This window comes from Rhinichthys klamathensis, unplaced genomic scaffold (assembly GCF_029890125.1).
Source record: "Rhinichthys klamathensis goyatoka isolate OS25496 unplaced genomic scaffold, OSU_Roscu_1.1 h1tg000827l_1, whole genome shotgun sequence".
Lineage (NCBI taxonomy): Eukaryota > Metazoa > Chordata > Actinopteri > Cypriniformes > Leuciscidae > Rhinichthys > Rhinichthys klamathensis.
This window is the reverse complement of record NW_026607209.1, coordinates 90661-107946: the sequence shown is the minus strand read 5'-3', so window position 1 is coordinate 107946 and position 17286 is coordinate 90661. Positions and strand designations below refer to the sequence as shown.

The following is a 17286-nucleotide window of genomic DNA, read 5'->3' as shown; positions in this document are numbered from 1 at the left end:
TAACCTGAAAAACTAACAAAAAATATGTCAAACCAACAAATAACAAGGAAATCACTTACTGCACTTGACTCAGTTTTTGTAACTTTAATAATGATGAATCTTTATTTAATTTATACAGTCCAGATTATATGCTTTACATTTGATTAATTTAATTTTATTTGCATCTTTGCTCCATTTTACTTACGTATTTGTGCTGTTGCTTGTATGATTTTCTTTATTTTTATTTGACAGCAGTCCTTTTTCTCCCTGAACAACCGTACTGAAAAAGTGGCCCTAAAACAGTGATAAAAACCGAAACATGAGTAATTTGAATATTTTAAGTAAAATATTTTTCAATTTTCTATAATTAGGACTGAAATATGACACGGACATGTCTTCAGATTTTGTAAATGCCTTCCTATGGTTTTTTTGAGGTGTGCTCCTACCACAAAAACCAGTCTTTCCTCAAACGTGGCTCGAGTCTCTCCTCACCCGGTTCTGCACCCACGTAACGATGGTTAATGGACTACACGTGCGGCAGACGCTGGCCAGCCGAGCACCTAATGGAGAGGGGTCCCTGCAGACGGGGCAGGCTGTCGCTCCACCTGATTAGAACTGATGGGACGGGCATGTTAGGAAGACGAGCGCGGCCACCTCAGAAGAACGGTCCGCGAGTAGCCGACCCCCCCGAATGACTGCCGCCATGGCAACCAGGCGCTGCTGAGAACATCCAGCTCCATTATTGAATTTCAGCACTTTAATGACCAATAACAGATTTGAATTAGTCTGCCAACACTCATTTTTACCTCGCCGCAAATTACAGGGTTTTTAGACCGCAGACACATTTAGGAGTTCCTGAACAAAAGCTCGCGACGAGACACTTTGATAAAGTGGCTTTTAATATCTGGGCCTTGATAAATGACGCCGTGGTCAAAATGGGAACAAGCCGCTGCCAGACATGTACTGTACCTGCAAAGACCTCACGCTAGAAGACCACCAGGAGAGACTATGGCCAGCACAAGACCCTATTAAACCCACAAACTCTATTAAAGCTCATGATGACATATGTTATGTGCCTATGGGTTTATTAGCAGCAAAGAACAAACTAGTGGTGCTCGTCTGCTCAAAACTCACAGCTATGATCAAATATGGTCGAATAGTTGCTTAGGAGTTCTGAGTGCTTTCTAGAGCAGTGGTTCTCATTGCTATGGGACCCACATTTTCCCATGGTCATTAATCACATTTTTAGGAACTGAACCAAAAATGGCTGACAAACACAGGCCCTGTTTATAACATCACAAGTAGACGAGGGAGACACATACCCGTTTACACCTGGTGTTTTAATCCGTCTCTTTTGTCCACTTTCAACCACTTCTGTCCTGATTTCTTCGAGGGGAGGGTCTATGGGTGGGTAAATGCATTGGTTTTTTCAGATCTTTCGATCTAATGGACAAAATAAGCTCACGCGTCTAGACTACTAAAGCAATCTGGTCGAATGCTTTTTCGACTACCTCTGGAAGTGGTTCAAAAGTAGACAAACTCAAAACGTTTTAGACCCCCTTTACACCTGTATTTAGCATCATCCACTTGTGATCCAATTGATCAAAAAGCATCTTAATACCAGGTGTAAACAGGGCCACAAAAATACCATCCCACTTTGCATACACATAAATTGTAAGAATATCACTAACACAGTATAAGATAAGGCTATTAAATAGTAGTCCCAAACTAGTTTTTGATAATACAATAAAGTTAGTAAGTTGGTATTAGCCACCACAGAAAAAACAAAGTGAAAAAGTGGTATTTTGGGTTAAGATTAAGGAAACTACATACAGTTACCATGCTAAATACACAATACTGACATGAAAAATGAAATTCTCGCATCAGTAAAACATTTAAAATTATGTTCGTGGATTATGTTTGTTCAGGGGCAGCTTACACCTGGTCACTTCATGTGCTTTTACTGATCTGATTTGGTAAAAAGGCTCCATTTACACTTGGCCACATAAATGCGTCTCTGTAAAACGGATATAAATCTGCACCGCAATAAGAGAAAGAGCAGCATGAGAACTGGCAAGATCATTTTTGGATCACTAATTTTAATAAAGATGATTGTGTTTTGAGCGTCTGCGACTTAGTTTCATACGTGGCAGTTTACAAGTCGGCTTGCTGAAGAGATACTCGACTAGCGCTAGTCATATCTGGCTATAACATGTCATATAGCCAATAACACGCTCTCATGTTTATTTTTTTACACTTTGGGAGTAAAATTTACATGTGGTTTCAACAACCAGATGCATTTACACTTCTCAGACCGCCACCTGAAGTGGTTTGAGTTATCGGATTTAAATCCGTCTCCAAAGCGGCTCGGATGGCATTTACAGTAGTCTTTACACGATCAGATAGCTATCCGATCAGAGAAAACACATGAAGTGACCCGGTGTTAACAAGCCCTTTGACTACTCTGCGACCCACTCAAAACAGTCTTGCGATCCACCGGTTGAGAAACAGTTTAAAGCATCTCTGTAAATGCTAAGAGTAACAATGAAATATTAGCTATATGTATGTTGCTACCAAAAATAATTTTGTCAGAATATATTTTACTTTTGAATGGAGAAAGATGCTTTTTGCCCCCAGAACCGTGACCCTTGTGTGGGAGGGTAGGGATTGACGTGGCATCTTGAAGCATGACAAATTGCTTCAAAATCTTGGTTATGAGCACAGATGAGCCCCTGGAGCTTATATCCAGCTCTGTGTGTGTTTAATCCTCAGCTTTCCTAACCTACACTGGACAGACAGGAAGTTTGCTGGCCTCAGCACTATGTATCATCCTGTTTTTTTGTGCTTTGGTGCTCTCTCTCTCTCTCGCTCGGCTCGTCTCCTTCCCTGCCTATTTTCCTCGCATCAGCGGCCCCGCTGCTCACAACAGATGACTATCACTGTACTCCTAATTCAAGGCCAGGTCAGTTACTCCAATATCCACGGGGAGGAAGGCAGCGCTGGGTGCGTGTACATGCCTGAGTGGATTAGCCGGTGAATTTTACACCCGGTGGCTGGGATATTAACAGCTCTGAAGGTAACAGTGATGGACAGGCAGGAGCGCTGAGCATCTGAAACATCACAGGGAGATATGACTGACAGACAGAGAGACAGACAGGATTAACAGACATGTGCTAAGACTTTCAACACTGTCTGAACTGTTTCCCCAATAAACCAAAGACGGAACGAAACGACAAAATATACAAATGAAGGAAAGAACAAATGCATGAAACACACAAAAATAAAGGACGAAATAGCTAAACAAAAGAATGAGAAGAAAAAAAATGAAATAAAAACGCAATTAAATGAAGAATTAAAGAATGAACAAAAGATCAAGCAACAAGTAAAAAACAGGGAAATTAAAACGTCAAGATAGTGAAAGAATGAATGAAATAAATAAAAAGAAAATAAATGAAAGAATGAACATAAGAGAACAAACGGATGAATAAAAACAAGCACACTTAAAAGGCACAATATTTAAGGATTTTGTATCAAAATATCTAAAAACCACTTCCACAGTGTTATATTTTTATTTCAATTGTGTACTTCCATTATCCTAAATGTTTCCAAGAATTTGTAAATTCAGAGAAATTGACCATTTTAAATAGTGCCCGTCCCATGTCACTTGTCGCCTGTCAATGACGTAATATCCGCGTTATCCCTGGTTTCTGCCTATGGTTTCCTTGTACTGTCATAAGCTATGTTTCCATCCACACGTTTGTATCCGCATTAAGTGATATCGAATGAAAAATGCCTTATGGAAACAGTAAAATTCGATTGAATTTCATGAATATCGACTCAAATGAAATACGATCGGCCTCATCGGATTTTATCTTGATCGATATACGGCTTATGCGATAAAGGCGGATGGAAACGTTATTATGGTGCGATCCATTTTGCCTAGTAAAACTTTGTTCGCAAATGTTGGCTTGAAGGTTGTGCAATTCGGTGAGAAAATGAATGGAAACACCTTAACATGTCTCAAATCAATTCGATATACCAATTTGATCGCAAAACAGCATGTGACGTCATTACGCACAGGTTTTTATCCGCTTTAAAGCCGTTTGATGGAAACACACTTTCACCAGCTTTATTCGCATGAGGTTTTTTACCGAACTTCAGATAATTCGATTGACAAGTGGATGGAAACATGGCTATAGTAACCATGGCGACAGATGTGGACAACTGCGTAATGTTTATCGGCACGCTGTTGTTGTTTCGTTCACACATTATGGATCATGGCAAGCAGACTTTGGGACAAAAGGAGAACTAAAGCAGGGATCAATATCGGCGTGGCGTTTTCAAGGTGCCGAAAGCTCAGAGAAAAACTTCGACTTGACAGATTCATTTGTCTTGTCGCTGATATCTGTCTCTCATTAGCAATCGCGACCTGCTTCATACCACAGTTATGTTAAAAAACATGAATGTTTTCACTCATCCATAAACATTATTAGATCCATGAGCATGACAGCAAGTTCCATGATTCCGCTTATAACTGCGTCATCAATCTACGCCTTTGTTATTGTAAGAGGTTAGCGACCCCTAGCGGTGAAAAAATATATATACCTATTTTAGCTTTAAAGGTGCATTGCGCAACTTTTCATGTTAAAAATACCAGTTTTTCTATCCTATACATGCTTAAAGAACTGCCTGATGGGCTGAATGAGCCCTTCTCTGCGCACTGAGATTGCCTCTATAATCCTGTACAGTAAAATATATAAGAGGGATTCGGGCTCGAATTTGAGACTGGGCGTGACGTCACGCGCGTTCACGCTCACCAGGCTATGTCTCGCAGGTTTGTGTATTCGCCGGCGCCGCCATTCTCAGCATCAGCGAAGACAACTCGTGCGTCAAAGGTAGAAGATGGATTCAAAGAGACCGGCTTGTAGTCCATTCCAAACCCCAACGCAAACTCCACGTAAAGTAAAGAAAAGAAAAATTTTGTCTAGTGCCACCAAAAGGTCCGAATTGGAGTCAGACAGGCGTCGGAGTAAGACGAGAGTTAACCTCGGGAAGCCATTCAACAAATGGAGAGATCTCCGGTCTGCTCTTGGTCTCAAACGGGATCCTCAGTTGGCTTTTTTCTTGATAAAACGGTAAGATATAGCCCAGTCTCTAATGTTTGATACGGCCAATCTATGTATGACAACAAATGACGATGTGTAAAATGTGTAATGCTTTAGCGTAAGCTAGATACATGTACAATCAGAATTGGTTTTACTACCATTGTTAGTGAACAGTTTCATAAACTAGGAATTGTGTTCGGAAGAATAGTACAACATGAAACATAAAACATATCCAATAAAAGATGCGTGTGGTCCATGAGTGTGCACAACTCTGGTTGCAGTTTCGCTTGTCGCCAGAGGGGGCGTAGTTCTGCAAAAACTCAGAGACTTGCGTTTTGCACCTTTAAAAAGAGAAATTAGCAAAAAAGAAAAATTATAAAAATTAAAATTAAATAATGAACAAAAGAACAAGAAACAAATGAAAGAACATTAATACAAGTTAAATAATTAATAGAACAAGAGCAACAAATAAATACAGTAAATAATGAATGGAAAAGAGTGGAGAAACAAGAACAGAATAAAACAAATGGAAAGCAAAAAAGGGGGATCTACTGTAGTAAAAAATACAAAGACTGAAACAAACAAACAAACAAACAAACAAACCAAACAAAATACAGAGAAAGAGAACTAATATAATCAATGAAACAAAAGATTGAGAATATAATGAACAAAGAATAATAAAATGAAAAAGAATAAAGGAAAAGAACAATAAACGAAGCGGGGGGATTGTGTCTGAGTGTTGGTGGACCGCATTGAGTGAGTCATTAAATATGGGTGGGCAGCTTGTTTAAGAATTATTTCAGAAACATTAGCAGTTTTTCAGACTGCAACCTGCAGTTAATGAGCCTGAGAAATGAAGGGATGGAGGGATGATAACCACCTCACACACACTACAGACGACTCTTCCTCACTGATCCAGGCTAATTATGTCATCTCAACTATGTGCTGGATTGAGTCTCAATTAGACTGGAGAGCTGCGGCATTGGGGTGGTCTCTGTTTTCCAATGACAATAGCTAATTCAATCGATATGCAAAGAAAAGGTTAATGGTATCACTTAAGAGAACTGCTCTATTAATTGCTTTTAATCATGAATGAATTCCCTGATCGACTGAGTATTGCCAATTGGGTTACTATGTAAATTTGTTACATTAGCTGTAATTATTTCAGTGCTTATCTGCACATTATTAGCAAAGTACACCATAGCACAAAAGACGACAAAGCTTTAGATTTTCAAAACAAAATGCATCTTAATGACAAACAAGGATGTCAGATTATAAAAAAGGAACAAAAAGCTTTAAAAAATCTAGTTTAAAACAAATGTGCAAGTTCTCAGAAATGTAATCTATAGCTTTGAATATATAATTTGAATTATTGACATTTAAATGTAATGTGATAACCAACTAAAATATCTTCCAAAATAACATACTCCAAGCAAGTATGTGAACAACAGATGATTCTTGGCTCATGCGTTGTTGCATTCTCAGCATTGCCACAAGAACATTATACAGTAGCAACAATGGTCAGATCTTTCAGGTTGTGGTTCAAGTTTAAAGACAATCTTACTGAGTAAGTTAAAACATGTTTAGGATTATTTTTTATCCAACATCTAGTTTAATGGACATCTGAAGATTCTAAAGAGAAATGTATGTAAAGCTGCTGTGTGTGTGTTCATATAGCATAATAAAGAGAGGAGAGCAATGGTGATCTTCCCCATGATACACCATTATCAGACTGCACACGATCCATTCACTCCATCAGAGAAGCTTCATTTCCTCCAGTCTGCTGGCTGGGCAGAAAACTCTCCTCCACGTGCCATCAGTGGCCCACTGGAGAGGGTTAAATGACATGGCAGACACAAGGATCTCAACTACATCCCTGATGCTTCAATTTACACAGTCCTTTTACAAGAGCAGATTTAGCATTTAAAAAATTATTGTTTTTAATTGTTATTTTAGTATTTTTGCATACTATTATAGTTATTAAATATATCATATAAGTATATATTATTATAGTATATTATATATTACAATATATTAGCTTTTATGTTTATATTTTCAGTTTTCATTTTAATTTTGTTATGTGCTCGTCTTTTTTATGTTTTTAATAGTTCAGTTTAGTTTTCCATTATTTTTTTTATTTCAGTTTTAGTTCTTCAGACTAAACTTATTTTATTTCAGTTATAGTGCTTTAGACCAAACTTACACTTTAGTTCACTTAGCTGCCAATGCAACATTTCTAATTTTCGTTTAAGTTTTTCAAGTTTAAGTACTTAAGTACGTAATATTTATATTTCATTTAATTTCAGCTTTCAATAAACAAAAATGATTTTTAGCACTTTAGTATTTCATTATATGTTGCCTGCACGAGTGTGGTCTTATTTATGCAATATCTACAGAGAATATTTTTTGTTTAATAAAAAAACATTCAAAATAAGAAAAATGAGAAGACAATACAATAAAAATAACTTAAAACGAAAAAAAAAAAAAGAGAAGCGTCTTCGAGATTCTGCAAGGTGGAGTAAAATTATGAGCAGGACTGTGTATAGATTCTCAGCTTGGACTACTATTTACACCTAATTTTAAAACACATTGTCATTTTTGTAATTTTCAATGCCACACAATATCCTTATAGCACATTCACTACTACCACCAAGGCTGCAGGAACCATGAGTGACGCAAAGCCCCTAAAGTTCCAAAGATATCTTAGAGCCAGCTCAACGTCAGGCTACAACCACACAGAGAGACGCCGCCGACACAATGCGGCCCAATCAGGCCCGTGAGTGAGGGAATTACATTAGCAGAAGATTTCTTAAAGAGAATCACGCCTCCGTTTTTCTGCCTCCTTTCGGCATCCTGCCCTAGATAAGAGGAGGAGACAAACTCACGGGTTTGACAAAGCCACCTTAAGTTGCCAGGCCGCATTATGGGGTGCGAGGCATGCTAAAAAACGCCACTTCAGCAGCGGAGGATTTGCTTGGATGACAGGTCTCAGTTCTCAACCCGCGTGGCTCAGAATGTAAAGGCAAACGGCGAATGCTCGGATAATACCTCTAAACGCACACCTCAGCGGCTGCCACCAAACCTCGTGCCTGGGCTTATCCACACACTGCCTGAGTGTGACACCCAATACCTCACCCCGCTCCTGGACAGGTGGAGAAACACATGAGCTCTGCTCCAACAACCACTGTGCCGCCTACTTGGACAGCATTTTAAAGTGCACTCCTGACACCAGTATCAGTATATTGGATCTTTGCATTATGTCTTAAAGTGACAGCAGCCTAATATTCCTGCTGCTGTCTGTGTTTTTAATGTTAATCAAACAACAAATGACAAAGAAATCACTCACTGCTCTTGACTGAATAACTTTTGAAACTTTAATAAGGATTAATCTGTTCATTTATACAGTGAAGACTATGCAGTGTTATTTTGCAATTGATTATTCAAATTCTGTATCAGAAAACTACTGTTAGACCTACCTGAAAAGCAGTGTCCATTTTATTGTTATCTTTGCTCTATTGTATTTATTTGTGCTGTGTCTTTTAGCTTGATTATTTGTTCTTATTTTCTGTATTTTTATTTAGCAGAAGTCCTTTTTACCCCTGAACATAGCACATACCGAAACCATGACCCTAAAACTATGACACAAACCAAACCATGAGTATTTTGAATCTTTACACCCCTAACATACACACATACTGTAAAGTTCCCACTAAACACTTAAACCAAGTACTGTGACATTCTTAAATAGGACAGAATAATTACACACATTAACTAAAAAAGATAAAAACTTCCCAAAAAGTCCTCAAGGCAGATTTGGGACAAAGAAGCTGAAAAGTAGATCTCAAACTGACATTCACAAACTCTGATTCCATTACCTACCGCAGAAAGCAGCTAATTAACTTTAACGTTTATATACACACACTTTACTTCTTCCTATAAAATCCGATGACTGTGTAAAAGAAAAAAAAAGCCTTTAAAATAATGCTCCCATTTTAAATAAGATTTCACACCTACCAAAACGAAATTATAAGTTAATATTTCAAAAGGACCCATAAAATTACATAAAAAAAAAGAAAAAAAAGAAAAAAAAGAAAGGAGTTAAGCAAGTTAAAAGTTCCAGTTGCTGAAAGCAATGTTGCCCTACTTAGATCACAACTCTCTAAAATACCACCCTCATATGACATGACTGACAGGGAGAGAGTGCCTTCATTATTGTTCTTGACAGAGAAGTGTGACACCTCAGGATCTCAAAATATCAGTCAGATAGCAGGGACGATCACTGCAGAATTTTCCATAAAAAATATATTTTGTAATTTTATATTATATATATATATATATATATAGTTTCTGAAGTTTATTAATTCAATAGAATTCAAAGTTCGGCATGCATGCAAGCGATCTTAGTTTTTTCTGTTTGTGGCTCATCACCATGGTGACCCATTAGACACACAAGTTGCTCATTCCACGGCAGACTACAACAATTTCAGTGAGAACAGCATCTCATCCTTCCACCTAAACTAACCACAGAAATGTAAATCATTCATAAATCTCCAAAACACATACAAACCACTACAGAAAATGCTGTCTTTATTAATTTTGTATCCCAATGCAATAATATGTGAGCCTAGCCTATATATTAAATATATCATAATCTTCAGGGTATCTGCATGTTCAAGGGGAAATGAAATGTAAGACCTTTTAGGACTTTCAAGAAAAAAAAAAAAAAGAAAAAAAAAGATTTAAGGACTTAAAGATCCTCATCATGTTTATAATTATTTTTAGTTGGCTAAAAAAAAAAACTTCTCAGATGAACTGAAATTTTGACTACATAAATATTCATAACTAACAAAAATATAAACAAAAATACATTAAAGACATACATATGTTAATGTATGACCTAAATGGAGCTAAAATGGAGTACATGAACTACATATACTACATGAACTAAAATGGATTAAAAAAACAAGCATGATTTCCACTTTAGTGCTACACTAATTTAGTTCATGGAAAATTAATATCCAAGCAGATTTTAAAAACAAACTGCTGAACCAACTTTAGAGACTTGCAAAAACAATATTTAAGACTTGATTATAAATATAAGATTATTGGAAAGAACCTGCAGACACAGCCTGATATTTCTAAATTCTTGTGATTGAAATTTCTGAGCTTATTTACTCAATTTCCATCATTTTTAGCAAAGGTACAGTACAGAGTCTCCAGAATATCATAAAACTGTGATACGAGCTTTAGATTTGACCAGACAGAACAATAAAAAGTGCCTTTTCACATTCACTAGTTCATTTCAAATGATCCTGCAGTGTGACAAATAAAAAAGCTAACAACATGTACTCACTCAATTAATATGAGGTCATGATGGATACAAATTACAGAAGAATTACATTCATTAATAAAATAGTTCACTAAATTTGGTGTTGAGTCGATTTTTACTCAGAAACTGCCAAGTAAACTTCCCAAATAATTACAAAGAAATTTGGAAGTAGAAAACTGAAAGTGTTTTCTTATAAAACATACTCCAATAATCTTCGGAAAAACATTATTTACAATGTAAGACAGCAGTACACGTCAACTTCCCTAAAGTATTTCGTCTCAACTAGGCTACTGTATGTCTGTCTAGAAATGCAAATCACACGCACTGAAGAAAGCACTGCGTACGATCAAGTTTTCGAAGTGGAAAACCCCGTTCTCGGATCTCCGTCAGGCCTGTTAAAGAAAGCGCTCTCACCTTTCCGCTCGGACCGCTTCTTGCGTCTCCGCTTGAACCGGGTCCTGATGAGGCAGTAGTAGGCCCCCATGCAGTGCGCAGAGTCCACAAACAGGGCCATGGCCGCTTGACCCTGACGCTCGAGACGGAGACGGGAAGATACCTGACTGCACTGTCCTGTTCTGTGTTTCTGAGCCACTCAGTGAAGGTGTGCGCCGCCAGCCCCCTTCCCTCGCTCCACACTTTCAGCTCTACCACACACACACACACAAACACACGCGTGCTCTCCTCCCCCTCCTCTCCTTTTGGTACTTGGTGAGAGGAGAGAGAGAAGCAGGGAGCTCGGAGGAGAGGACACTAGTAGAGCTTTACAAGGTTAGACTGAGTAAACAGAGACGGCTGGAGATTTGTTTTCTCACTTCCCTTCTCGTTCACGTATCCTGCTATTTTACCTGAGGCAAGAGAAATCTGCTCTCGCCAGTCCAGGTAAAGACATCAACAAACCCTCAGCCAATCAAAAGCATGGGTTCAGTTAAAAAAAAACATGGTTTTCCCCTGACATCCATTCACTAAGACTTCTACTAGGTTATATATGATGAAACTGCTTTTATTTCGTATTTCAGTCCATGTTCTGCTGCAATATGCTCTGCCATGGAATTAAAAACGAATAAAAACGTTGACGCATGTATGGTGTGGGAGTGGCATAGGTTAGTTGTTACAACGAGAGAAAAAGGTTGACAAAACACGGCAAATTTTGAACCACCGGAGAATCACTCGTTTTAAAAACACGCTGAACAGAGGAGAGTCTGCTGGCAAAAAGAGAACGCGACAGAGCTCGTAATAAAACAAGAATCAACATCGGCTTGGCTTTTCGGAGATGCCGAGAACTGAGGGATTTAAAATGTTAAACGGTGAGGCAGAGATGGCGTTTTTAGTACTAATTTTAGTTCATTGTAAAGCATTATCTATTGTGAAGTGTCATATTTATCCACACAATCACACAGAGATAAAGCACAACCAAAACAATATTCTTACACGAAATGCATGGTGTTATGTTTTAACTGCAAGAAGGCCAAAAGTTACAAAGTGCAACTTTAAACTAAAATAAACTTTAACTAAAATATTTTGGGCTATTTAGAAAGCCTATTTTTTCTCTTAAAATCACAGCAAGCTGGAAATATGGTGGTAAAGTTTCTAAATATGTAGTAATTATAGTCTAAAGTGTTGTTCACACAGGATGTGTTCTCGTTTTTTATATATTTGTAAGATGGTAAAAGAAAACATCACAGACTTATTATAATCTCACACTCACTTTCAGCCGCGTTTAAGCTTCTCCCCCATACGTCTAATACTTTATACAAAACACACACATCCCTGCAACTTCTGAAGAATCTCAGAGCTGATTTTTGATCTTGGGCAACAGGGAATCTGTGAAAATGGAATAAAATATCCAACATTTCCAAAGCCACTGGCCAAATAGAAGTTCAGCTTTAAACCAGCCATGATCACTAGAATATTAAATGCGACAGCTGTTCAGTGCAATTAAAGAAATCTTTAATCAATAAGCGGTCTAGATCTGCTCACTTGCTCCACATCAGCTCATGTTTAGTTTCTGATCTGGAAGTTACTCTAACGCCATCATGAGGCCAAAGTAAACCACTACATCTAATCCAGTAATATTACTACACAGAAAACACCCAATGAACCACACACATTCAGACACAACTATTCAAAATAAATAAATAATCAAGATTTTAGTAGACTAACACATCCAATGATATTTCAGACTACATCTATAAACAGCCCAGACCAGAGATCCTCAACTATTCTCAAGAGCCTAGAAAATTACAGCTTAACATCTTTACTGATGTCCTTCAGCATCACTCAGACCCCCCAGCAAAAATGTATATTTAGACATTTTGATGCAAAATGTTGGTAATGGTTGCAAAACCTCATATGCAGTACAAATAAAATGGTTCATTCGACGCTAACTTGCAAGCACCCTTTTCCCCCCATAAAAAGCGCCAGCAAATGTTTTAGTTTAGATTCTGTGCATAAAAAGCAAGATGGTGGCTGCTCTGTAGACTGGTATAATGTATCCAGTAAATTAGCAGGTTGCCACAACTGAACACAGAAGCAGAATGTGTGAATGAAGGTGTCACTAGGTGTAAAGGAGATCTCCTGCACCCTCTAACGGGAATTAGGTGGAACTACAGCATTACCTCAAAGACTGAGTGTGAATACAAGCAAGCATTTACTTCAGTGAAACGTTTGATCTTGGCAACACACTAGACACCCCATCAGTTAAAAAAAAAACCCAAAGGCATTTCAATATTCTATACTATCAAATAATACAACAACTTTACCTACACTTACACTACTGTAAACAAAAAAATGCATTAAATTAGCCAAAAGTGTCAGTAAAGTCATTTATAATGCTACAAAAGATTTCTATTTCAAATAAATGGTTTTCTTTTGAACTTTGTACATCAAAAAATGTCACAAAAATATTAAGCATCACAGCCGTTTTCCACACTGATAAGAAATGTTAATTGAGCACCAAATTAGCATATAATAAGGTTTTTTGAAGGATCATGTGACACTGAAAACTGGAGTAATGATGCTGAAAATTTAGCTTTGTCTCACAGATTTAATTACATTTGAAAATATATTACAATAGAAAAAGAGTTTTTACATTGTAATAATATTTCACAATGCTACTGTTTATTTACTGTATTTCTGATCTCATGCTGACATGGTCACTCTCAAGTGACTTATTTCAAAATCATAGACAGATTACAGAATGATTGCATATAACATACAATTCAGTAATTGCCAAGCAGACTGAATCTGTGCATCAGCGCATGAACAGTCACAACACACACTGCCTAAACTCCACTGAAGAGCAGCACATAGTCGCTTTGGTCAAGAACCAACATTTGCCAAAATTATTATACTAAACTAGAAATAGAGGAAATCAGAAGATACACACCTGGGTTTCCACTTGCTGTCAGAGCAGCACTCCTGCTTGATCACCTAGCCTGCATAGACAAGAAAACAAAAATGCAGATTTTAATACCAAATTCCAGTATAACATGATGCACTTTCAAATAAACCACAGCCACAAGTTTCTACCTTTGTGTAAAGCGATATTCCACACCACTTCACAGACACATTATCTACTCACACACTGCCAGTAGCATTTAGATGCAATCTCCAGCTAATGCAGATTTAGTTTCAATCCCTTCACGTCATCAACTTTCCAAGTTACGGAGAGTCTGAAAACTTTCACCTGCAGGTGAACGTCGCAAAATACATGACCTAACGGTTGTGCTAAACGCATCAGGTGACGTGTCGCGAGCACGAGAACAATACGACCTCAGCTGTAAAAGTCCCTCGTAAAAGACGAAGAGGAAAAATAACAGTCCCTCGATCCAAAGGCCTGGCCGAGCAGAGGGAGGAATGACCTGGAATCAGAATGGAGATGCAAAATGAGGAAAGGAAAAGAAAGAAGGGTGATAATCTCACAATAATAGCCAGTCATATTTCCAAGCAGAAACGCTAAAAGGAAGGAGCTTCCATCCTTCGAGGTCCTTAAATGACTGTTTGCATTACTAGAAAAACCTGCAGAGCAAAAGCAGGACGCTTTATAGAGGAAAAATAAAACAGCAGCCCAATAAAAAACAGTGGCCAGCCGAACCCGTACATCTCCTCGCAGCACGTTTCTTTAACCCTGACAGCCTCCTTGTGTTCACTCAGCGATGCTGCATCAGTGCTGATTCTAGTGGCACAGCAGAATATGTATATTTTACTGAGTTTGCAGGGTATCTGAGGGTGTTGCAGAGAAAAACGAATCCAAATTCAATAAATAATACAGTATTTTTCGACTTCACCTTTCTTCGGTGACTGCATGCACACTTAAACAGATAGTTCATCTGAAAACAAATAAATCTGTCATCATGTTCTCTCCCTTTCTTTTTGGTCATACAATGAAAGTCAAAGTTTTTCAAAATATCTTCTTTGGAGCTGATTACGCAGAAATGACAATTTTGACATTTTTGATTGAATTAAGAGAAAATTAAGAACCTTTTAAGAGCTGGTTCTTGCAAAGAATCGGCCAAAAAGATTTGTAAGTCTGAATCAGTCCAACGAATTACTTACTGAACCTGGCATAATAAAAATGAATACCAGACAAATAAATGTCCCAATGAAAGTCAAGCAAAAAGGAGGAAATAGCAACTAATACCTGGATTGCATCACATTTGATTGTGCAAGCATGCTTTCAATAAACTGCACATCTATTGTACATCACATACACAAAAACATTTGCCTAATTCTAACATTTAAAATAGTAATGAAAAAAATGGCTAATTATTGTGGCTCAAGTTGTGCTAGAAAAGTAGAGACACTTTTGATAGAAGCATTTGCTAAATTAATAATGGTATAGGCCAATCTGACTGATATAACTGACATGAGTATCCTGAGAAAATCACTTTGACATGCAGTACGTACACTGAAAGTGAATGAGTACTACTAAGGTCTCCTAAAATCTCAAAAAAGCCACGATAAAGCATAAAAGTACCATAAAAGTAGCATACATCTCAAAATTTGATAACAAGAGTGAATCAACATATTTTAGTCTGTTCCTTACACAAAGCTTTCATCCGGCTTCAGTCTTGAAATATGTATGGTCAGCATTTACTTTCATCATTTACATTTCTATTTGTATTCCACAGAAGAAAGTGATCTAGGTTTGGAATGGCATGTGGGTTGTTCTCTGCGGTAAACGCCGATACACAGGAGTAAATGTCTGACGGCGCCCCTCAATCCATTTCTTGCATACACACTTTTTTTTAGGACAGCTCAGATTCAGAAAGTGAGCAGTGAGGCATATAAATCACATCTTTCACTTATAGCCAGCTGAGTTCAGCACAGACTGAAGAGAAGCACTCAGCATCTTTCTGAAGCTATCGTCAAACACCAAAGAGAGCGGGTCGGGCCACTGGGAAACCAGCGGGGAAGTGCACATGAAAAGTCAGCCTTGAACTTTTTGAGGTCAGTTGCAGTCTGCGTGTTCTTTCCAAGTAAAATGTCTGAGAAGTACTGTCATTTTAGGTCTTCTTAAAAATTCATAATAAGGAGGAAAACAGTCACGTATACCCGGATTGCATCACATTAGATTGTTATAGTGTGTTTTCTAGACATTCTATATCTATTGTACATTTTAAAAGACAAAAAAAATGCATAATCATTCTAATATTCAAAGTAGTCAGATCAATTGTAATTCCTGTAGCTCAACTGGTACAAGCAAAGCCACTTTGGATAGAAGCATCTGCTAAATGTATAATCCAAAAAACAATATTTTAATCCATAAAACAAACAAATCATTCAATATAAAATAGTTTTCTGCTGCATGAGAACAGTGTTTGGGTCACAGGGGGGCGCTGTTGCCCTTTTCTTGCTGGTTCTTGCATCTCCCAAATGGTTTTCTCCCAACAAGCTTCAACTACATTACAGAGAATATCAAATCAAACTCATCATGCTGTTAAAATAAACCCACAAACCGCTTATATACACTAAGCTATTGTGCCAGTGGTAATAACGCCTAAAACAATGGCATAATGTGCTCTCCAAAACTGTCCAAGCATCTCCTCAGCCAGTTTCTTCAGGGTCAGATTTATTTCCATTATAATAAATACATTTTGATGGTTGAACAACAGCTTTAGGGCTGGAAATGCCAGAGGGTCCCTCACAATTAGGGGGCCACAGCATCAAAAGAGATGAAAAGTTTCTACTGGAGAGCAAATAAGCCAGATAGCAGCCATGCAATGCACCACAATCTGCATTTAAGAGCATTGTGTGACCACAGCTTAAATGTTCAGTGGGGGATCTTTAACCAGCACAGACATTTAGACGACAGGCTCCTCAGTCAGGCTAACTGGGATGAGGGAGTCACGCATGTTTGGATCCGAGAGCCTGAACTTCAGCTGCAGAGGACAAAAGGCTAATTGCAGATACACTCTTCATTACAACGATAAAATTACTCCTCTGTCAACCCTCACGCCCCTCGCATTTTTTCAGTGGTCTAAGAAAAGAGGCGATAACGAGCTCTAACTGTCCAGTGCACTCACTTTTCTTCTTGTTAAGGTTTACGGGAATAATTAATAAAAAGAAGAAACTTCCCATTTAACAAAGCTCTAAGTTACATTTGTTGGCACATGCAATTTTAGCAACCAGCAGAGCAGGTAAAACATCTCAGCCAATTACAAGCCTTCTCTCTATCGCATATGCTAAGAGGTTTCATAAATCACACACGTTTGCAATGTCTTGAACAGCGTTCGAATGTCTCAAGATCAAAGCAGACCAGATGAGACCGGTTTTAAAGCTGCCAAGTAAACCGAGAAAAACGCTAAACACCACTGCCATATTCAGTTTAAACAAAGCACAGGAATTCAATAAAAGAATACATAAATCACACCT

General features: G+C 37.9%; 1 protein-coding gene across 4 annotated transcripts in view; it reads right to left on the bottom strand.

The window, feature by feature from the left end:
• The window catches only part of adarb1b (adenosine deaminase RNA specific B1b), a 104224-nt gene that overhangs the window by 39510 nt on the left and 47428 nt on the right, over positions 1 to 17286 (bottom strand). For 2 of the 4 annotated variants that reach the window (XM_056243687.1, XM_056243688.1), the window contains exon 2: positions 13799 to 13847. Coding sequence is in view for 2 of the 4 variants with exons in the window: in XM_056243685.1 (XP_056099660.1) it covers positions 10828 to 10927 (100 nt within the window). In the remaining 2 variants the exon portion in view is untranslated. Of the gene's footprint in view, positions 1 to 10827; positions 10944 to 13798; positions 13848 to 17286 lie in introns of those variants that run through there. The other 2 variants (XM_056243685.1, XM_056243686.1) reach the window with 1 other exon arrangement.